Genomic DNA, 23,309 nt, shown 5'->3' with positions numbered 1-23,309 from the left:
TTTTATCTGAAGGCTGTATTTGAACGTGTCTTGTGGATTTCAATATCGAGGGACAATGCAAATACAATTTCAATGGTGATGATGTGTAAAAGGAGTAACAAAGTAAAGTATAGCAAACATTGTTACACTCAGGACTATAACAAGACAATCATATTTTATTTAAATGTCAAGTGTTTCTTTAAACAACTTAGCTGAATCGCCTTTTAGTATTTGGTTTATTTTACCTTATAAAATTAAAGAATAAATTAAACTGTACCACAAACTAAAATCCCTACGACTTATAGAGTTACCAATAAAAGGATGCCTGATGAACAACTAATCTTGGGATCCGGAATCGACATGTATGGGAAGCATTTCGAATTTTCCCAGCCAGTAGAAGGAGACGTATCCGTGGGGGGATTAGTTCCTGGCTGTCTACGTATCTTCATCTGCCCCAGGCTTGTTTGTATTCATGAAATGCAGAGAAAGTTTACCGATTGCAGCGGAAACTTGTATCGCACGCACCTTCGCTAACTGAATTCGAAGTGGGCCCAAACATTCCGTAATCACTAATAGCGGCTTCCCCTTCCAGGACCTTAATTGCCATTAAAGTTAAAGCTCCGGCTGTTGAAAACCCAAAATCGGGTCAGTGTGAAGGAGCTGGGGACAGCCCTAATTTTTGGTTTCGTGAATTTCAGCTACAAAATCCCCTTGAGGCCGCAGCCCAAAATCACACCGAGTGGCCAACTGAAGGCTTGGCGGCCTTTTGACTATCCATATACATGTACATATACGACACAAAGGCCAGGGAACCAACCAAATAATCAATATACAAGAAAGGAACCAAAACAAAGCTCTTTATTGTGTCTAAGTATTTCTAAACATTTCAAAAGAATTTCCGAAAAAGGTGTTTGCTAGTGGCAACCATTGTTCTTTATAATTTATTGGCATCAAACAGGTGTCCCATAATGTAGGCTAATATGGCAACAGAAACTAACACTTAAAAGTATTTGAAATAATTCTCTTCTACAAATATTTGATGTATTTGTATAATAATATGAGATTTACCTTAACTGTTTCTTATAATTTTATTTTAATCTAATAACTTGCTCACTCCTACAAACAAAAATATACAAAATACGTTGATTTTAATTACTATTTTGGCGGTAAGTGTTAAAACTAAAATAGGTTTCTCTTATAGAAGAACTCCTTCAATCTGGATAAATTCAGACCTAATGGCTTTTTGTTGGTTCCTCTTTTTAGTCTGTTTTTTTTTCTTAATCATTCAACACAACCGGCACGTCTGGTTGAAGTTTTAGCTGAAGATGCATATCATAAATTCGAAATGCAAACACGAGGGACGTTATCAAACTTGGCATCTTTGGATTAGCATCGCTGCTCTGCTCGCTCTCTCAACCACACAGAGAGAAAAAATTCTAGTGTTCAAGAAAAAATAAATTGAAAAAATTTGAAGAATTATGATGATTTTACATTTGATTTATTCCAGTTTTATAAGTCGAATAACCATTATTATTTCTAAAGGCTTCAAGTTATGATATGGGCAGCCGGCTTAAATTAAATGGAATTTAATTTCAATGTAATTTCAAGGATCTATATTTTCCATGACATATATTGGAAATTGGAAGGATTTAGATTGGTTTGTTTAATGGTCAAATTCTCAAACCCAAGAAAATTTGTACATATTTAATATGTAAATAAGTTTTACCTTTAATAGCCTAACTTCATTAAAGGAAAAACTATTGGCAGGAAACCATTTTTTTCAGTGTACTCGGAATGCGCGGGAGAGAGCGAGAGAACCGCGCGCAGCCTCCGCTGCAAAATGAACAGGAATGGCAATGAAACGGGGCAATCAGCTGATGCGGCCATCGCTCTTTGTTTTGCTTTCGGCAGCATGGCGGCAAGTGGTGAGAGTAAGAGAGAGCGAGAGGTCGGCGGCGACGCCGACCGAGGCAGCGACTGAGGCAGAGGCCAAAAAGGATTTCCGAGCTTTGGCCTGCGTTCAGTTTGTAACGGTATTCCACGCGCCACGGTCGCCCGAATAACGGAACGCGACACACCCGTACATCCGTACATCCGTACACCCGTACGTATACGTAATGCTCTCCGCTCAGTACGCGCTATTTCCGATCCATGGCAGCATATGCTTTTGGTTTTTGTTCTGGTTGTGGTTCTGGTTCTGGTCTTGGTCCCCCCTTTCCCTTTCCCTTGTTTTTGTTTCTGGTTATATCTGTCACCACGAGCATTTTTGTGTGTGGCTTCATTTAATGCCTTTTGCCGCCTTCTATATGGCATACTCGGCGTATACGTATATTTCTGCCGTCGCCGTTTATCTCTTTTTCTTGGTCCGATGAAATTTCTGTGTTTGTTTACGCTCACGCCTTTACGTTACGGCCACTTGTGCCGCCGAAACGGAATAGTCCTGAATGTGCTGCATCGGCGGCATATCCTAAGTGTCAGCAAAAACTTTCCAACCGAATTGGATTTTCGCGTTCTTCAATATTGTGCGTCGTCTCCAAACTACCAACAAATTCCCTGCATTAAATGGGATCAAAAAACTGAAATCGACCGACGCGTCGCATGAGAGACACTCGAAAATACTGTATGCGAAAGAACATGCATTCCCAAACGTTCCATACATATAAATAGTACATCTATCATCTGTACACCTAAAAAAAATAAATCTGATATATTTTTAAAAAAATTAATCAATTTAAAATTACCTGTTGAGGGAAACCTTATTTCTAGGAGATTAGTTTCTTAATGGTTTATAACGTGATAGATACTTTTTCATATGCCGCGTTGATTCATAATCATAATTCAATGCATAAAAAGATGTTATATATTTATTCTTTTTAATAATAGGATTTATTTTCTCAGTTTTTATAATATGTATTTTATTTGCAAAATTTATAAAACTTTGAAATCTACATTTATTATTTCGTTCAGTCATGTAGTCATAGTTATCAAAAACATTACTGTGCATATCTTGCTTATATTTAAATAAAATAAAGATCTTCTAAGAAAATATTAAAAATATTTAAAAAATACTTATATAAACAAACTTTTCCCTGTGTAAAAATGAATTTTTAAATATGTACTGATGTCGGCCAAGAACAAGTCCAAGCAGGAGAAATGGTTTAATGGAAAAAATAACAACAAAAGAAAAATGAAAGGTGATGACAGCCAGCAGACGAAATAACAAGACATGCAGCCAATTAATAATAGATAAACGATTCCATTACGATCCAAAGGTGTTTGCCATATGAATTACTTATGGTATCTGGTATTCCACATGAGAAAACGCAATATTTGTACAATCCATTTATCCATTTGCTGTTTGCTTAGTGTGTATAAGTCCCGACAAGTATTATGTTAAGATATAAGTACGTATATTTCTGACCTATCTTTCTGCCATTTGGCAGTGTCGAACTTTTTAGGAAAATGAGGACAGAAAAGTGCAGTGTTTTTAAAACAAACAAGCAAAAAAGCAATAACAAAAGACTTAGCCGAGCAGACTGAGGAAAAAATGTAAATAAACGCGGGGGGCTTCTAAAGTGTGCACAAATTTCGAAAGAATACTCTTCGTGTCTTGAAATGTTTCGTGATTTATAGTGTGTCGGCGAAGCAATTTAATAAAATTATGTTTTTGGACATTTTTTTCGGCAAAGTAAACTTGGCATCAAAACAAGAAAGCTTTTTATTGTTAGTTCCAACCATTATCATTAAAATATCTTTTCAAAATTGTCTTTAATGCATTTTCATACGTTCTAGTTTCTTAAGAAGGTTTATTCTTTTCATTAGATATAATGAGATTTGAGTGCATCTTTACAAACTTTTGGTATGTCCTTAAATTGAATCCCTCTTTTGTATGTATAGAAACATTACCCACCCCTATTAATCTAATATACTTTATCTGGAGTCTTACGGGCAATTTCTATGCCAATTAAAAGAAGCCAGTTTATTATTGCATACCTATAACCGTAGCTTGCCAAAATAATAGCAACCAACTAAACATGAACGCAATTTGTAACCACACAAAAATAACCCCGAAATATTGAGGTGTTCATAAAAACAGACGAACGGACACGTATGAATTGGATTGGGGATTGAATCCGAGTAGGAATTTATTAGGTCCTTTACCTTGTGCCCGATTTCTTGTTCCACACCACAACCGTACTCATAATTTGGGCAACCTGCCCACTCGGATTCGGGCCAATTGATGGCGGACCGGCGGAAGATTAGCAACCGCCCACCTCCGAGTGGTTGTAAAAGTGAGAATGAGTTTTATGTGCCGCACAGGCAACAAATCTCGTTGACGTTTGGCATTTGATTTCCAGCCTTTTTCTTACGCTCCCTTTGTTTCCTCGGGATTCGGGATTTAACTTACTTATATTCGTGATTTCGTTTATTTTTCCCAAAGTTCGGTTGAGTTTATTTTTTTTCACTTTTTCGCACGAATTCCCGACGGCTTCTTTCTTGGGGCGACACGCCAGGAGCCCTCAAATTTCTCACCACTTCCGATTTAATTTTTTTTGTTATGGCTTTCCTTTTCGCTTATCCCCAATTTTCTACGGTCACCGAAACAGTGCCAAGCCAGCTCCTTGAAATTGCCTTGTTCCTGGTGTTTTCCTAACACGAAATGCCAGGTTCGAGTCATTTAAATTCGGTACAAAGTTGCGGTTAGAGTCTCCCTACAATGTCGGCTTGAATTAAGTTGATTGTGCAAAAGTTTCATTGTCGGTCCGCGGAAATCGGACTGAAACCAAAAAGCAATTAACTTAAGGCTATTAACCAAGTTCCTTGGGGAATATGTTTAAGTGCGGATTTATAAGGAAAAATTTAAGAGTTTAAAGATAGGAGTTTGCCAGAAATTTCAAAGCTATCAGTAAGATGGGATATTGTTCAGGCAAGGTATTTCAAGATGTTGATGTCAAATATTTTAGGGATAAGAAATCACCTCCATTTAGTTAAATACGAATTTTTAGAAATTTTATATCCATTACGCTAAATAAACTTATAACACGCAGGATATTACGAGGCCGTCGGAAGGAATTTCCAGCAAGCCGCATTTGACGGATTTGCCCACATTAAGAGCCCCCAGACATCCATTCGTTTATCCAAACAAGATAAGAAATTTAAAACTCTTAAAGAAAATCGATTAAATTAAGCAGTTTAGCTTTCATCCCCCAGGGAGCGAGGTGCCGTCATTTTCACGCCTGATTTGTTAACCAAAACGAAGGCATCAGGCCGGTATTCAGATACTTTTCCATGGCAATTAAGCCGCCGCGTTTGTTCACTTTTTTCGGCTACACTGGGATAAAAGCTCTACAGCAGAGGGTTGTGATGCAATTCATCAAATATAAGTACTGGACGTCCATTTCCACATAATCGCATGAAAGCCATAAACGTTTTCCTGTTCAGACTCGCTTTACAGCCCTTCAAATGTTACCTTTCCTTTCGCATCCTCCACAAATTGTTCAGTCATCAAGTATAAAAAGAAAGTAAAAGCTTTCTTTCAGAGCCTCCATCAACGAATCGCCACATAAACGATGCAATCAGGCTTATACATATTTAAAATATACGCTTTCGTTAAATTTTTTAGCCATTCTGGGTTTTACGCTATATCACCCAGCCACCTAACAAAGGAGGAACATAAAGCATATTTTGAATGTGCTTTAAGGTTCTCCCTTTTCTGAGTGTAGTTAGGTTGAATAAATCATGGTTCTCACAGCTGGCTGGAATTTTTAGTCCATATGGCTGTAGGTGTTGGCTGCCGACGCCCAATCTGCGTTAATTCCCAATTTGGTTTATAAATAAAAGTAACAAATCGGGCCTTAACGATGACGAACATCAGCATCCGAGCTGACATCATTTCAAAGTCGTTAAAACCCTCGCCCCGTTAATGGGCTTCCCCAAAAGAGACTTTGGGTAGTAAAACTGCAAAATTGAACGGAATACCTTTATGGGCAACGCGTGATGCGTTCATTGGTCCTTGCAGGTCCTTGGCATCCCACCTGTAAGCCTATTGGTATACCTGTTACCAGACACGTGCTCTCCAACAAATTTACTACGGCAACTTAATTAAAAGCGTAGAAAACTAAATTACCTGTCGAAGAATTTGAGTGAACAAATTTCTCGACTGACCTTGTGAGTCCCGATAATTAGCTCAATTATTTCTAGGGGGAAATAAAAGCAAATTAGTGAGACACTCTGCAAAATTAGCGCTTCTAATGAATTTATCGAGCAGCTTTTAAAGTGAATTTTGTCAAAGTTGAAAGTACATGCAAAAAATTGTTTTATAATGAATTTAGTGAAGCGTTTTTATATTTATTTATCATTATATACATTTTACAGTTAACAATGTTTAAAGCGTATAAAAAACAATCTTAATTTACGTAATTGGCTTTATAAACTGTGAGTTAATATTACAGTTCAGCTTACTGACAAAATAAACATTAAACGAGCAAAATTCCGAAAACAAAGGAAAAAGTGCATGCATTGTTTTTATTCTGTATTGAATGGATCCATTTTTTAATGAGGATACAATAATATAAATTTAATTAAATTTAACGAAGGTAATCAGATTGGTTTAGATTTACAAGGAGTGTAAAATTGTATCTTTTTATTTGCATTACATTTATTTTATCACAAATGAATCAAGTAGTTACCTTGTCAAAGATTTGTTAAGAGACCTTTTTATTTCATTAGATATTTTTGTCAATTGAGGTAAAGAAAATAAAGGCGAGACACAAGGGCCGCTTTCTCATCAATAGGGGATATCAAAGAAATTATTGTTTACCCATACATTATTGCAGCCACCGACTCCGACTTGAAACATTATCTTCAGTAAATACTAACTTAATTGCTGCTGGGCCCCATAAGCGTTGTTTGCGGAACTGAAATGCGGGCAAATTTGCTGATTGTCACACAGGCTGACGTGCAATTTATCGTAATTGAGTCAGGCCAACAATCATTTTTTGATCACTCCACACACGCACTTGGGGAAAATGCTGGAAAATGGGTGGCCCAGGAGGGGGAGGAGGGGGAAACTTGAGGGAAAACCTCGATGAGTTGGCAGGACCCATTACGGCCAGTGTCCGTTTTCTGTCTGAAAATGCCAACTTCTGCTGCCCGCTCTTTGCCAAGGGATTAATGGACAAATAACGTATTCCCGCCTGCAAATGTGCTGGCGGATAATCTCATTATCTAGCTGTCTTGACCCAAGAAATCCGGACATCGACCGGCCGACCGGAAACCGGAAATTGGCCACTAGCCTGTGGTAATTGAAATAAATAGAGTTGGCTCTTGGCCACCTAAAAGTGGGCTAGCAATTCTTCGAATCAATCAACTTGGCCTAAAACCTTTTTCGTCACTGCCAACTGCATTAATTGGCTTATATTTGCTGTTACAAGAAAGATGACTTTTGTGTTTACCAAAAAGCAACAGAATACTTTGGAATTTAAGTTCCTAGAAAAAGGGTTATTTAAATGGAACATGTGTTAAATTGTATAAAAATTCTTGGAATCTAACATAATATAATAATGAAAATCTAAGCATTACATGTTAATCAAGTGAAGTGTTAAGCTCTAGTATTTCAAGATAAATACTTAACATTTTCAAAATAAATTTTAATTAAGCGCTGACGTGTAATTGGCCTTTTAAAAATGGTCTTTGAATTCTCAGAATTAGCTTAACTTTTTATCCATCATTGCCAACTGCGTTAATTGGCTTAAATGGCTAATTCTCTGAGTCAGATGAATGCTGAATTTGTCATCTTATTGAAGTGAAATATTTTCTGACTGCGCAAGTCTTTGCCAAATTGAATTTAAAAGTTTTACATATTGAGCAAAAACTTGGTGTTGGGTTCCTACATTTTGGTCTATTAATTCGCAGAAATAAGCTTATCAGCCTAATGATTTATGTTGAATTTGTTAACGTTTTTAGGACAGCTTTGCAAGTGAAGACTAATTAAAATAAGTAAGCCAAGCCGATGTTGTATTCCTCCTCTACTTCTTCTTCAACTTCTAAATTATATTTATGGTTTCTGGTCCATAAAAAATAGCCAGCCTACGCTTAAAATGTGATTTATTATTTTGGGTCCGTGCCATATTCAATTTCAAAGTTAAACAATGTGACCGAAAATCTTTAAAGAATTTAAGCCATTTAAGCTGTAAGTCATTTTCACTTTAGACAAATTAAATTTCGATAAAAGCATCGCGCCTGGTTTTCCCGATACATTTACATTTTTCCTAACGAAATTTTCGCGCGAAAAGTGCCAAAAGCACAGGCAATGTCTGCGTTGAATGGGTCCTTTTTTGTATTTTATTCCCAAGCAGTTTACCTGGTAAGGAGCCAATTTCTTTTTCGGCTGAGTGGGGGTTAAGTGTTCAGCCAAGTTCCACAATATTCGGCTACAGAATGTAATAATTGAAATTTGCATGAGTATTAGAGTTCAAAGAGACGTTGATAGAGGTTTACAAACTTGGCAACCAATCTACACAACATTCGTATTCATGGTGTTAAAGTTAAATATTTTCATTTTTAGTAGTACATGGAAAAAACATAACGAGTCTTTTGTACCACAAATTTAATTTTTCTGTACACAGAATAATTTGATTACCAGCCAATCGAGGACAAAATAATTCTTTTCTCGATAAAAGCTTTAAAATATATGTGTTGACATTATCAAATGAATAATTAATGGGTTTTCTCTAAGCCATTATAATAGTTTTTATTGTCCGGATTAGTTAATGACAATTATGGGGTCATTTTTCTTAGTAAGAAATATTTTAAACTGGCTTAATCTTGTTAACACAAAGTTTAAAGGGAGTTACACTCATTTATTTAACACCTTGGAATACATATTCACTAAAGTAAAAAGGTATATTTTATTTTTTAAAGAAAATAATTGCACGCCTTTTTATTATTATATCTTAGCCAAAGGTATATTTATATGGCCAATTAAATTTAAGGTCCCTGCTTCCATTAGTAATTGCATTAAAATGGTGAAATTTAATGTAGTGAAACGTAATATTCTGCAAGTAAAATATATTCATTGCGTACATAAGCTCCGGAAGAAACATTGTGGCATCTGCAAAGCCTCACCGGAAAGTATGGGGAAAAATAATGTGGGAAAAGTAGCAAATGAAACGCTTTTCTGGCAAATAAATTTCTGGCTATTCCATTTGGCACTATGTTTCCAGCGATTAATCAATACTCGTACCACCTTTAACGCTGCCTTTATATTTAGGACTCGCCCCATCGAATGGGTCCTGGGTCCATGGTCCTTGGGCCGCTACAGGTTAGCATTTTAATTTCACACTCGGTGGATCTGCCGTCGGTGTGGGAGCTGTCTGCGAGTGTGGCTGTCCGTGTGGCTTTATGGCTCAATTGGTGAAAATTGGTTTGTTTGTCTGCAGCCACTCAAGGGAACTCTGGCTTCATAGAAGCTGACAGGCACACAGGACAAAGGACCTCGGGCACAACCCGTTCCGGTGGATATAGCACTAGCATGTATACATATCATATCTATACTATATAGTGGTCGCGTATCGGTTGAACGGTTCTAGCACCGCAAAACCACAGCCCCACAGAAAGGAAACATAAACATAAATGCTGGACAAAAGGAGGGTGTATCTCTCCTTCGTCCTGACCAGAAAACCCATCCTTCGCCTGCAGCAGTCAATTGATTCGAAACATAATATCAAGGCTTTTTACATATGTTTTGCTGCCCTTTACTGGTAATCACCTATGCATGAATTATATTTCTTGGTCTCGCCGTGGGCGATGTGGGATACCATAATTTGCATATTGTTATGGCACTTTAGGTGGCCTCTTGTTCGAAATGATAACATATACAGCTTCTTATGCTATTTTAAAGGAGTTATATAACGATATAAAGTTGTTTGGAATTTACAAGGGTTTTTTATTGTTTTTATCAGATCAAGACGGTCTTATATTTCTTTGATTTGGCTAAGAAATAGGAAATTGCTTTGTAATTGCAGCAGAATTAGCATTCCTCTACCATTAACTACAAATTGCTTGTAATTGTAGCCTTAACATAAACAAGTTGACCACAATCAAAATGGGCTACCGTACATAATAACCAGAACAAACAATAATTACAATCGAGTGTAATCGTGGTTGAGTAAGCAATAATGAATGTCCCCAGTTTCCTAATTTCAAGTTTAATTTGCATGCATAATTCATTTGCAGCTAATGTAAAAGTTGTTCTTATTGTTTTCCCCAAGACAAATCCCGAAAATATTTAAATCACTTTCGTTGTGTTTTTCTTTAGCATTCAGCATTCAAGAATCGGATTTTGCACAAAGGAAATATGAGGAGCGCAATCAGCAACAGCGAAATGAATAAATTACGCGAAAATAAAATCAATTTGCATTAAGAGCTGGAGACGGGCGACTAGCCAACGTCGGACCCATCAGAGGTACTACTGCTACTGCTTGGACCCCTCGAGAACCCTGGAGAACCTAACCGTATACCATCCCTCATCCACCGACTGACAGCCATTTGAAGGACAAACAAGGCAAGGCGCTGGCCCATGAGCTGCCGGGCGGGCAAATTATATTACCTTGTCAGGCGAGTGACATAAGGCGGACCTCTCGCCCCCTTGGCCCCGCAACCCACACCCAAAACCCATGTGTGGATCCCAGTGAGGTGACTGGTGGGTGGTGGCTTCTCGGAGGCACTGGGGTCACGTCTTGGATTACTAAATCGCCATCGACATCGACATCGCCACCGCCGGAATGCTACGCAGCTGCGTGTGCCTGCGCACCGACGAGGACGGGAAGCGGCGCAGCTCCTCCGTGGAAGACGCCTCCTCGTGCCGCTCGTCGGAAATAGAGCGCGTGGGCGCCAGCATGCAGACTTTGGGCCCCAATGGACAGCCGCAGTCATCCGCCGCGCAGACGAGCACCAGGGCCTCCAGTCTGCTGCAGCTCTTCCAGCGGCGAGGTTGGTGCAAGCACTTCCGCAAGCCGCTCCGGGGCATGAGCGCCTCGAGGGCCGAAAAGAGTGAGTATAGATATGGATAGTCCTGACATCAAGCCCTGAAGCAAACAAGATTGTGAAAGATCTTATAGGAACATTGCAAGTTCAAGAAATGGCGAGAAACCCAATCAAGTTTGGTATATTTGATCAGAAACTATCGAGATCTTATGCGAATTGAGTAATACATCTCTCAAATCTATAAAAGGTCGGACGTTTAAGATTACTGATCGACTTTTTAAAAACATAACAAATATAAAAAAATATAAGCAGCTCAATAATAAATCTCCGTACCTATAATAGCTAGAAATAAGGTATTCTTTGAACAGAATGCATACCTTACACATACTCTTCTCTCCTTAAAAAAAACAAAGCAAACTGAAAGAACACTGATCTGGTCAAATATCACTGAAATATTACGATCTTAAAGAATAATGAATATAAGCATCTTCGGCTTAGAAATCAGGTCTTGCTTAGCAGCCCAAAAAAGTATGCTTTGTTTTTCGAGTTCAGGATCGAATTCTTAAAAAAAGAAGATTCTCACTTGTTTTTTTCTGTGCACAATCATGAGGTTTATTTAAAGGGGATTTGTGGGAAACGGACAATGAAACCAACGATTGCAACTAACCTAATCCAGTTACTAGGGCCTCTGGGCTTCACAAAGTAAAAGCTTCCCAGGGCAAATGCCCCATTGGTTTTATTACCCTTTTAAAAGTAAGAGCTTTACATCCAGGCCTATCCTAGAATAGTATCCAAAAAATATTTTTTATATGGGAGCCTAAATTTTTCAGTTAAAACTATTGATGAGGTTATCATCAATTGTAAATTTTTTTGGATGTTGTAAAATTTAATTTCTTAAACTACAAACCACGACAATAGAGATAAAATAAACTTTAAAATAACTCTTTCCAAAAAAGGTCACTTCTTAAACCAAGCATCTAAATATTTACCTTTTTTGCCAATGCCGGACATACCTTTATATTATTTAAAACATAAACTGTTCATAACGTACATGTACAAGATTGTGAATCTTAGATAGTTGGCCAATTTTCCTAAACTTAAACTCGTATGTGGACACATTTTAGCACTTACGTTTACCATGTGGCCGGAATACATAATAAGTGGGTTAAGAGCAACTTTATTACTATGTTTAACATTCGCGTTGGGTGGTAAAACTTGGGTTTTTGTAGTCGGCTACAAAGTAAAGACTTTTGGGGACCTTGTACTGCAGTTGCATTTGCCCTTTCCCGGCTTTTTGAAACACTCAGTTGCTTTGGCCAAGTATGTCTGTTCTGGTGTTCCGGCGCTTGCGCTAACTTTATTTATTGTTCCAATTTGCTATACAAACGGTTCAGGTGGATCTAAAAAGCCAGAGACACGACATAAGCAAAGGAAAAAACAAACAAAAAAAAACCTCATGCAGCCGCCTTGGCTGGACAGCTGGCTATTAGTGAAAACCCGACTATAAACCAACATACACTATATATATATGAACACATAGTAGACTCAGCCAGTCACGCAGCAAGAAATTAACCCACAAGCACGCGGACGTGGACGCAAATTGGAAAAGGGAAAGGTTACCATCACCCCAGACCAGAGTTTTTGTAGGTAATTGGGGAAAGCACAGTGGGAAGGTTTCGACAAAGATGCTAGCAAAAACAGGATATCCAATGTTTTTAGGAATACGTATCCTTACAATGTAAGTTGCTGCAAATAATATTGGAGTCGCAAGAAAGTATTTCTAAGGTTACACAAAGAACGACAACATTTTTGAAGTTGTAAATTTTTTTGTTAAGCTTAAATCAAATTGAATTGGCGGTATATACATTGCATATCTCAACAACTGAACTATTAGTCCAGCCAGTAGTGTATACTCATTAAAAAGTTGTTAAATAAACTCAATTTAACTTTTCTCTTCTCACCATTTTGTTCTAATATTGAGAACATTGTTACCAAAATTTACATACACGGTTTTCAAGAACGAATGTTCTCAATTCAAGAATAACGTACTTGAATATTTCTCTCTGTGTACAGACTCAAAGAACCTATTATCCAGAATATCAAGAATAATCTATCTAAAATTCAGAAAATTAATGTTTAATTGTCTTTAAAGTATTTGACGGCGGAGTGTAACTGTAGCTTATCAATTTACTTAAAAAGGATACGACTCCCAATAATTTGTTCTAGTATTTTTGAGAATGTGATAAAGGGTAATTTTATAAACAAAACATTTTATATCTACTTTGCATCCTTAGGACATTTTTTCTGCTTTCCCATTTGAAAGTGCCAACAGAACACGCTACTTGTCCCATTGTGTGAGTGGCAAAAGTTGAAAAAGAACATTTGAGCCAAAGAAAACTGAATGCAGGCCGTGGGTATCGCGTACGAAATGAGCAGTTTTAGGTTCCAGTTCCAGTCGGTCGTCTATCTAGTTTCAAGTGTGTACGGACAAATGTAAAATGTCAGACACAACAGTTCGTGGTTGAAGATTTTTGTATCGGATAAATTCGCATTTATAAGCAAAAACCGTCGTTTAAATTGTGCTGCCAGTGGAATAATTACTTAGTACTTGATGTTTATCAAAAGTGGAATATAATAACCGTTCAATTAAAATAAATTGCTTGATATATTCAATAAAATTCGTTGCGAGTAAAAACTAATAATTTGTTGTAATTTAAATTTGAGATGACTAATGGCCATTAAGTTTAACGAGCATTCCATTTAACAAATGTGACACTCAAACAACCGAGATAATTGATTTAAAGGACATTTAATGGGTAGTTAATATTTTTTTGACAACGGTTTTAATAAGTTTACATTTTAACTATGCTTAATAATTTGTTCAGGTTTTAAAGGATTTTAGTGAATTGTTGTGACTTACATTTTTTTCTGAGATAAAACTTTAAGAAAAGAGCCTGAATATTGATTGTCAAATCCTTTTCAGTTCGGTATTTCCGTGCATCCGATTTATATAATACTTACAAGCGAAACGAAGTTTTCAGCGGATGTCGAATCGTTGAGAAAAGCCCTGTCTTATGGGTTGCATAAATTTGAAAAAGAATAGAGCGCCACCTTCGCCACCAGATCTAGAGACAAGTGTGTAAAGACTTTAAAGCGGCTAAAAAATAATTATAGCTGCGTAAATGTTAATCAGTTGTTAGCCCGAACAAAACCCCCAGAAAAGCCCCTTCCCCAGCCACAGTCTTTGACGTTTTCAGCATTGTGTTAATAGCAGACGAATAAATTTGCATCAAAATGGATGAGAACGGCAAGTACTTTGTGGGAGTAATCATTTCGAATCCCCAAGTCCCCGCACCCCGAATCCCGACCCGATTAAAATTCCCTGATTAAAATGTGTATATATTTCGTTAAGTGTACTGTACTGTGAGTAATAAGCGACCGAGTCCAAAATGTCAAGGGGGAAAAACTTGGCAGCCGAAAATTTCTAGTGGCTTTATTGGCCATAACAAAGACTTTCAAAATGTTGCATATTACTTGCCCCATGCAGGTTGCCCTTGATGTTTTTAGACCCCTCATAAAACACTTTACTGGTCATGAAGTAAAGCCTTAAAATCCTTACCCATATATTTTGCAGCCATCCGAGCGGCAATATTTATCCAGAAATGGTATCGCAGGCATCAGGCCCGTCGCGAAATGCAGAGGCGTTGCAACTGGCAGATCTTCCAGAACCTGGAGTATGCCAGCGAACAGGACCAGGCTGAGGTGAGTAGATATATACAAGACATATATAAGGCTTTTATATAGGTGAAGGCGCCACAGAGAGCTTAAGAGACCCATAAAACAAAAAGAACCCTCGACGACGTCGGTCAAGTGCATTTGTAGAGTTTCAAAAGTCGATAGCAATCAACTCAGCCGTGAAACTTTGTCGCAAGTGCATTGTTGACCCACTCTCTGCTAATTTATTTTCATTCCCTCTGTTTTCCCATAGCTATACAAATTCTTCAATGACCTCATTAAGCACATGCCCCAGGCTGCGGGCAGGAAGAATCAGTACCAAGGATCCGCTCATGGTGGGTTTGGATAGTCCCTAAAACCCATAATGTCATGTCTTTTATTGTTAAATACAATATTATTATAAATGTTTCTAAATATAATATCCTTGACTTTAGTTTCCGTACTGGATGATAAAGACGACCTCGTTGAAGAGTTTGGAGACATTGTGAATGCCAAAATTGAGTTGCCAATACGAAAAAACCATATCGATCTATTGATTGACGTCTTCCGCAAGAAACGGGTAGGAAATAAAAAACAAAGGTTTTATTTTTTCAATTTTATATAAATGCTTTGTTTTGTAGGGAAACCGATTGCATCCAAAATATGTGGCCCTAATCCTACGCGAGGCTGCCAAATCCCTAAAGCAGCTGCCCAATATTTCCCCGGTGTCCACGGCTGTTTCCCAACAAGTTACGGTGTGTGGGGATCTTCATGGAAAATTGGACGATCTTCTTGTGGTGCTGCATAAGGTAGGGATTGCTTTCCTCATAGCTGGTAAAAATTATTGAATCATCTTTTGCAGAACGGTCTTCCTTCATCTTCCAATCCCTACGTGTTCAATGGCGACTTTGTGGACAGGGGCAAACGGGGCTTGGAGGTCCTTCTGCTGCTCCTCTCACTCTATTTGGCTTTCCCCAATGCAGTTTTCCTCAACCGCGGAAACCACGAGGACAGTGTCATGAATGCCCGCTATGGATTTATTCGGGAGGTGGAAAGCAAGTACCCTGTAAGTAATAGAGCCTCTAAGAGACTCAGGCCATCACGACACAGAAAAAAATGATTATCAATTTGTTTATAAAGAAATGAAAATAATGAAAACATTATTATAGACAATTAATATTAGCATCACATATTACGTAATAATATTACTATGTAAAGTTCAAGTCGTTATCTTTAATGCTATTAAATTCTACTTTAGTCAAAATGTAAATACTTTTAAAAAATATAAGAAAATATCAAAATATTAAAGAAAATAATTAATCTGTAATAATAATATGTTATAGGGAACAGTTAAGAATTTAACAATGATGATGACTAAATTAAATATTACATTTTTTCCATGTGTAGCGGAATCACAAGCGTATTCTGGCCTTTATCGACGAGGTCTACCGATGGCTTCCCCTTGGCTCCGTGCTTAATAGCAGAGTGTTAATCGTCCACGGAGGTTTTTCGGATAGCACAAGCCTAGATCTTATCAAAAGTATTGACAGGGGAAAGGTAAATTTATTCCACCCAATGCCAATCCACCAAACATGATTTAACCATTTTATTTCACCCATTTACAGTATGTGTCTATTTTGCGGCCTCCACTGACGGATGGTGAGCCACTGGACAAAACCGAGTGGCAGCAGGTAATGTTGGTTAATATCACCTATAGGAAATATATAAATATAAGTTGTTATTTCAGATCTTCGACATTATGTGGAGCGATCCACAGGCCACAATGGGTTGTGTTCCGAACACCCTAAGAGGAGCTGGTGTTTGGTTTGGTCCGGATGTGACCGACAACTTCCTCCAGCGACATCGACTCAGCTACGTCATTCGGTCCCACGAATGCAAGCCCAATGGTCATGAGTTTATGCATGACAACAAGGTGGGTCTATCTTTTTCTTTACTATATTACCTATATAAAAAGTCTAAAAGTATACGGAACTTCTTGCATAAAGTAGAACGTTGTAATACCCATAAGTAGGTATATTTTTGCCAATATATTGAGGTGGTCGTTTCAGAGCCCCCCACAACTTTGACCTGTCAGCCATGCATTTCCAATTTACATGCATAGTGAATTAAGAGGATAATGGGCATATTGCGGTTGAATAATAATTATTACAAGCGGCCATAAGTGTATTGATTTTGTTTAGTTAATTTGGACATGTGACATGTGCCAACTGAGTGAATTTTGTGGCATGGAAAGTTTATTAAATGACCGTTTTGAACCGCTTCTAATTCTATATATTTCTGTCCACTATATTTAAAGATAATCACAATCTTTTCGGCCTCGAATTACTATGCCATTGGATCCAACAAAGGGGCTTATATCCGCCTGAATAACCAGCTGATGCCCCATTTTGTTCAGTATATATCGGCGGCATCACAAACAAAGCGTTTGTCTTTCAAACAGCGAATGGGCATTGTGGAAAGTTCGGCGCTCAAGGAGTTGGCGGTGCGTATGCGTGATCACCGAGATGAACTGGAGGACGAGTTCAGGAGGTACGATCCCAAGGATAGTGGTCACATATCCATTTCAAACTGGTGCAAGGTGATGGAGAAGGTCACCAAATTGGGACTGCCCTGGCGACTCCTTCGCGACAAACTGGCTCCGGGAACAGATAGCCAGAAGGTTAACTACAACAGGACACTGGATTTGTTGGACACGGATGTAATAGTAAGTAGTTACCTCATGTTACAAAAAGTATATATTTCCATTCAGAGAGAAAAATTAAGTTTATTATTTTAGCTCCAAGTTTTTAGACTATATTAACTAACTGTTTGAATTATTATTTCAGCTCGAAGCTGAAGCTGACGGCATGTCAGTAATGGACGCTCTATATGCCAACAAGGCAAGCTTGGTGGCTATTTTTAATATCATTGATGCTGATAACTCTGGTATGGTCAAAGAAATCTTAATACTCGTAAATATCCTCATAATAAGTATTATATTTCTCAGGCGAAATAACACTAGATGAGTTTGAAACTGCGATTGATTTACTGGTGGCACATATGCCAGGTGCTTATTCCAAGGCAGAGATGCTAGAGAAATGCCGAATGATGGATCTTAATGGAGATGGTAAGGTGGATCTAAACGAGTTCCTGGAGGCATTCAGGTTGAGTGATCTGCACAGGAAGGAACAGCAGGATGAGAATATAAGGAGACGTTCAACTGGCAGATCGGCCATAGCTAAAACCGCTTCAGATCCCGTGGCTTTGTTGGCCGACAAGATCTCAAAAAATACGCTGGTTGTGGAACACGACATCGATCCCACGGACTGCGAGTCTAAAGTTATTGATCCTAAGAAGCCTTAAGCTAACCCAACTATTAAGAAACTAGCTTAGTTTACGTTTTTGGATAAAATTTTCAATACGGATTTTATTTGCTCCACGTTAAGCATTTAAAGCACATTCGTTTTTATTTAAGTTACCTATTAAATATATAAAATGAATTACAAACGAATGTTAACATTTACGTATAAAAATTAACAAATATAAAAAAAGAGCTAAAGGTAAAACATATGAGATCTCTGCAAAAGAAAAAACATACTGCTAATGTCAAAACATTTCTTAGCTAATTTTATGGCCATTCCCCTACGCTTTTGATTTAAATAATATATAGTTATAACAATCTATAATGCACTCTTTTATAAGCTATATTCAGACATAATTAATAAAGAACTTTAAAATGTAAAGAGATTTAAGAAAACGATAGTGTTGGACAAAAATGTTATGTCAAATTTATTAAACCAAATATCAGACGCTTTATATTTAAATATAGGCATTAAAACATACATATTAATTGTTCATCTAACTAACAAAGTTATTGCCCAAGGGATCAACTTTAAATTTTATTGAATACTACAGCTAGTTCTAGAATTTTCTAAAAATGACTTGTAAACTAAAAAACCATTCTATTAAAAGACATTTTCCTTCTCTTAACATAATTAATTTTGAACGATTATGTTGTGCAATATTACATAAAATTATAGTGCTTTAAATTTTTATTAATATATAAGTAAAATGACGTTGAAAACATAAATTGAAATCTTAACAAGTTTAATGCTTTTGAACCACCATGCTTTTTATAAAGTATAATTAGTAAGTAAGCAGTTTAAAGATAGTTATAATAAATGATATTAATTACATACCTCACAAGAACCATGCTTTGGCACAAGTATTTAAGTGCAACTTCACATCACAAATTGCCAAATTCACATCACAACTTTTAGTTTTCAAATTGTCATTACTATAAACACGAAAAAGTTTAACCAATGCAACGCAATAAAAACCCTGATATCAGTTATATAAAAGTTACCTTAGGATAAGTCGTTCCGGAGAGACATGTAGTGGCTCCTACCTAATAAACAAGTAATGTATTTAAAAGATCGTAATCGAGTACCTATGACAAACTAAAAACAAAAACGCTTCTAAACAGGCACTACAGGACCAATTAATTTAGCCAATCGTTGGCAGTTAAATAATAACACACTATGCTAGTCATCAATTAACATTATTCTAATGTATATCTCTATATCTATAAGAAGCACCTGTCCCCTATTTGTATTTTGAGCCACATTTCAGCGATAGACAAAATATTTTCCAGGAACTTTATTAATAAATATGTTGAATAATACACGACTCAGATTTTTTCTGGTGCGGGAGCTATAATTCAATATTCGTTAAAAGGGGAAGACACTAAAAATATTGTAAATATTATTTATATTACCGAAAGGAGAAGAGTAAAATTGAACGGGAAAATTCTTTTTAATGTTCAGAATGTAGCTTTTAATCTAAGAATGTAAATGAATCCTTCCTACCAAAAGGTACGTACAGGTTCTTGAATCATAATTATACCTAGTAAGCCTATGCAGCTAATTTCACTTTTGCAATAAATTGCTGTAAATCGTATACAAATTTATCGAAATATAGAAAAAATATAACTTTTTAGACCACAAACATTTTATTATCGAAATTGCCTGTTTATGGAGAGGTTACAGTTTTCCATTCCTATTAATCCAAATGCAAAATATCTCCCCAATTCCATCTCGAATGTTTTGTATAGCATTCAGAAACTAGATCAAAACACTCTTGCTTGGCCAACCAACCAACGAAAGAAGGACGTCTGTAAGGGAAAAAGGGTTCGATCGCCTCCGGAAGTTCCTTTAGCCGGAACTGCATCCTGTATGATCCCAAAGAAAAAATGCTGTGCATTAAGTTGTAACACAAAGGCAGCGAAGAAAAATACCTTCTATCAAATTCTTCAAGCCAGTCAAGATCAGCCGCATTTTGAAGATAGTTCCAGATATAAATATAAAAATAATGATGCCCAATTTAAACGTGATTCCAAAAACGACAGCATTTACAATGACATATACGATATTGTAAGGACGCACATTAAAAACAAAAGGCAACCACAATATGAAAAGTCTCCAAATCGACAGATTTCTCTTACTAAGCAACCTCCTATGTTAGAAGTCTATAAAATTCGTCCGGTCCCAACTGAAAACAGGGAGATTAAGAGCAAACATCTCAAGTCAACTGATAGATCAACCCCAAAATCATCTAAAGTCAATTATCCAATTATATATATCAATAAACTTCGAGAAAAAACCAATGAGCTTTCGAATTCGAAAGGCCGTCAGTATAAACCGAAGTCATCTAAATCCAAAACATCCAAGAAAGAGTCCTTAAAATTTCCAACAAGAGGCAACAAGCAAAATGAAAATTTAAAAGAAGAAGCCCATAGGTCAACGCAGAAGTTAAGATCAAAATCGCTTACTACCAAACATACTTTCAATGATATATTACAAGGCCGAGAGAGACTCGCACAGACAAGTATAAAAAAAGATAATAACAATGCAAGTCTTGAAAATAACTTAAATGTTCCCACCACCCAGGATCCTAATAAAGATGTCCTAAAGGTTCGAGAGTTGAGGTCAAACCAGCTTGCTACCAAACATCCTATCCATCACGAAAAGACTGCCCCTAAATTTGATTCCAGTTCTTCTATTTCCAAACATCAAGTAAAGAGAACTAATAAAGTTCGAAAGAGGTTAAGAAGTAGAGATCTTCAGAGAAATTCCGAAGAAGAAACAGGCAGGAAAATCTCCACAAAAAATCCTGAAGCCATAAAAAAGCCAGCCTCCATGTTAAAGACCTTTAAAAACCAAAATTTATATGATAAGATATATATTGTTCGGGGAAGAAATTCGAAAGGGACAACAACGGCATCTATTTTTGGCGGACGCCCTAAGATTGAGATTTATAAGATTCAAGAAAGAAATATTGAGACAAAAGAAATGGGAAAGAAAAGGAATGAAAACTTAAAACAGGAATCGTATAAGACAGATCCTTTTTTCCTAGGAAGATCAGTGGAGCACTTAAAGCACCAGTGGATATTCAAAGTCAAGTCAGTCGGGACGACTAATTTATCAAAATCAAAGTCTCCCATTGCAAATCGTCCTGTTAAAACGACGGTTCGCGAGATACCCCAAGCAACAAAAAAGGATCAAGAAAGTTTTAAAGAAAAAACAGTGAAGACAGACACTTCTTCAAAAGATGCCTTCCAAGAAGATGAAGAAAAGATTCTAAGGGTTCAAACGAGATATAATAAAATACGTGAGCAGGAAGGGCATTCCAAAGACTCGACTGCTGAATCAGGATACGCGTCTCTAACAGCAAAAAATCGGTTGAAAGCGATTCATAAGGTTCACAAAAGATCTAACAGTGAACAAAAATTTGACGCCAATGAAAAAATAGTAAAGAGAGTTAATAATTCAAACAGCAAGGTCCCCGTTGTCAAACCTCCTTTAAAAAGTATCCATAAAGATTACGATACATTCAAAAAGACTAGAAAAAATCGGAAAAAATCTATAAAGCAAATCGACAAGGCAAACGATATACTAAGCAATATGCGTCCCATAACTGAACTTTTAAAGGAAAGGGTTACACAACCTCCTGCTCCGGAAGATAAGTATATTTTTCGTGGTAAAAATGCAAACGGAGATTCGGACTCTGTGATATCGACATCCTTTATTACAAAACGTTCCACTTTGGAATTCAATCAAGTTCAGGAGAGATCTCTTGATACTAACAAGCTGATAGGAAACATCGAAAAGAATGAAACGATTGAAAAGCAAGGAGCCACAGAAAACAAGACTACTGTCTCAAAAAAAATGAAATCCCGTAAAATCAGGAAGCAGAAGAGGCATTCTATCGACGGAAAAGCGACTGTACAAAATCCTCCTCCAGATGAAATCAATTCTCTAAAGGGTAATAAGGCTAAGGGCAAAAAGGATGGAAAATCTACAGACACCAAAAAGCTGAAAGAAAACGGCGAAAAGTATATAGACAGCGGAACTTGGAACCTTCAACAAGAACCCAGTAGAACCATTGGGCAGCTCGGAGACAACAAAGATGAGACAACCGTTTATTTAAGGTCAAAATCTTTCAGTATTCTTCAACCTTCTTTAATGGAGGAAAATAAGAGTAAAATTAGCATCTATAAAAACGGAGAGGTTCAGATGTATATGAACAAAGAAACTCTAATATCAGTGGATAGCCCAACTCAAACTAAAACGAGGGAGAATGATGAAGAGTCGCCCACAGGGCTTGTAACATCAGCTGCTACGCCAGTAAATTCTTTAGAAAGTTATGACAGTATCGATGAGCAATATAACAAGGGCTTAATGGCACCAGACTATCAATACGATGAGTATTTACGTAATGTAAGTAATCTGAATCCTTACAGGCCAGGCAGTGTCCTTTTAGGATACCGCAAATCACAAGAACGCAGAAACTATTTGGAAAGGTATGGCTCTGTCTCCAGGAAATTAAGTACGAAATCAGGTATGTCCACGGAAATGTACAACGAGCGATTGAAGAGGGTAAAGCAATATCTAAATCGCGAAGAAAAAGATGGAAATCATACCGATACGTCTTCAATTCTTGACATCGATCTTGAGGGAATCGAGGACCGTGACTTACTGTTATTTCCCTATACAGAAATATATGAAAGGAAGATAAGTATATCAGTAGAAAAGGGCTTAAATGTAAGTAAAAGGACCAGTACTAGTCCCAAACTAACGCCAAAACAAGCCGATGATGAGACTGAAGATGTAATACCCACGGAAAGAAAAACCGCTTGCATTATGTGTCGAACCATAAAACGAAATCCGGCAGAAAAGGAAGCACCATTTCTGGAGGAGATGCGAAAAGAACACAGACGACGTGAATTATTGGCATATCGAGCAAATATTGCAACTGAGAGTGAACCCGTTAAAAAAACAGTTCCCCTTGTACCTTCTGATCAACCCAATAGAACTGGACCTATTAGTTTACATGATCTCAGCAAAAAAGAACTCTACTCTTTGGAGAGCAGGACTATAATTTTTAGCACAGAAAGAAAGTTAATTAATCTCCCAAAGAAAATAAATCCAATTACTCTCCTTTGTGAAAGTAGGTCGATTACTTTCCCCAAGAAATGTAATTCCACAACTTTTCCGAAGGAGAGTAAATCAATTACTTGTTTTTAAGGAAGATCAATTATTTTAAAGGTTATCAAATTAATTCATGCGAAT

General features: G+C 37.1%; 2 protein-coding genes across 5 annotated transcripts; both read left to right on the top strand.

Moving 5' to 3' along the window:
• The first annotated feature begins 1,960 nt into the window (after nucleotides 1-1,960).
• rdgC (retinal degeneration C) lies at nucleotides 1,961-19,363 on the top strand. 4 transcript variants are annotated; one of them, XM_070996359.1, is made up of 13 exons: nucleotides 1,961-2,075; nucleotides 10,298-11,031; nucleotides 14,600-14,727; nucleotides 14,954-15,035; nucleotides 15,135-15,259; nucleotides 15,321-15,488; nucleotides 15,542-15,745; nucleotides 16,087-16,236; nucleotides 16,305-16,370; nucleotides 16,427-16,612; nucleotides 16,997-17,404; nucleotides 17,526-17,625; nucleotides 17,687-19,363. In XM_070996359.1, exons 2-13 carry the CDS (start codon nucleotides 10,764-10,766, stop codon nucleotides 18,040-18,042), a joined length of 2,241 nt encoding a protein of 746 aa, XP_070852460.1. In that variant the 5' UTR covers nucleotides 1,961-2,075; nucleotides 10,298-10,763; the 3' UTR covers nucleotides 18,043-19,363. The 4 variants fall into 4 exon arrangements, with proteins under 4 accessions (XP_070852460.1, XP_036671553.2, XP_036671550.2 ...); XM_036815658.3 differs by lacking the exons at nucleotides 1,961-2,075; nucleotides 10,298-11,031 and adding an exon at nucleotides 13,425-13,781; XM_036815655.3 differs by lacking the exons at nucleotides 1,961-2,075; nucleotides 10,298-11,031 and adding an exon at nucleotides 13,949-14,100.
• A 241-nt stretch (nucleotides 19,364-19,604) lies between these two features.
• LOC108014591 (girdin) lies at nucleotides 19,605-23,264 on the top strand. The gene has a single exon (XM_065864338.2). It carries the CDS (start codon nucleotides 19,713-19,715, stop codon nucleotides 23,262-23,264), a length of 3,552 nt encoding a protein of 1,183 aa, XP_065720410.2. The 5' UTR covers nucleotides 19,605-19,712.
• The last annotated feature ends 45 nt before the right edge of the window (nucleotides 23,265-23,309 follow it).

This window comes from Drosophila suzukii, chromosome 3 (assembly GCF_043229965.1).
Source record: "Drosophila suzukii chromosome 3, CBGP_Dsuzu_IsoJpt1.0, whole genome shotgun sequence".
In the NCBI taxonomy this organism is placed as follows: Eukaryota; Metazoa; Arthropoda; class Insecta; order Diptera; family Drosophilidae; genus Drosophila; species Drosophila suzukii.
The sequence above is the reverse complement of the archived record's forward strand: the minus strand, read 5'-3'. Positions and strand labels throughout refer to the sequence as shown.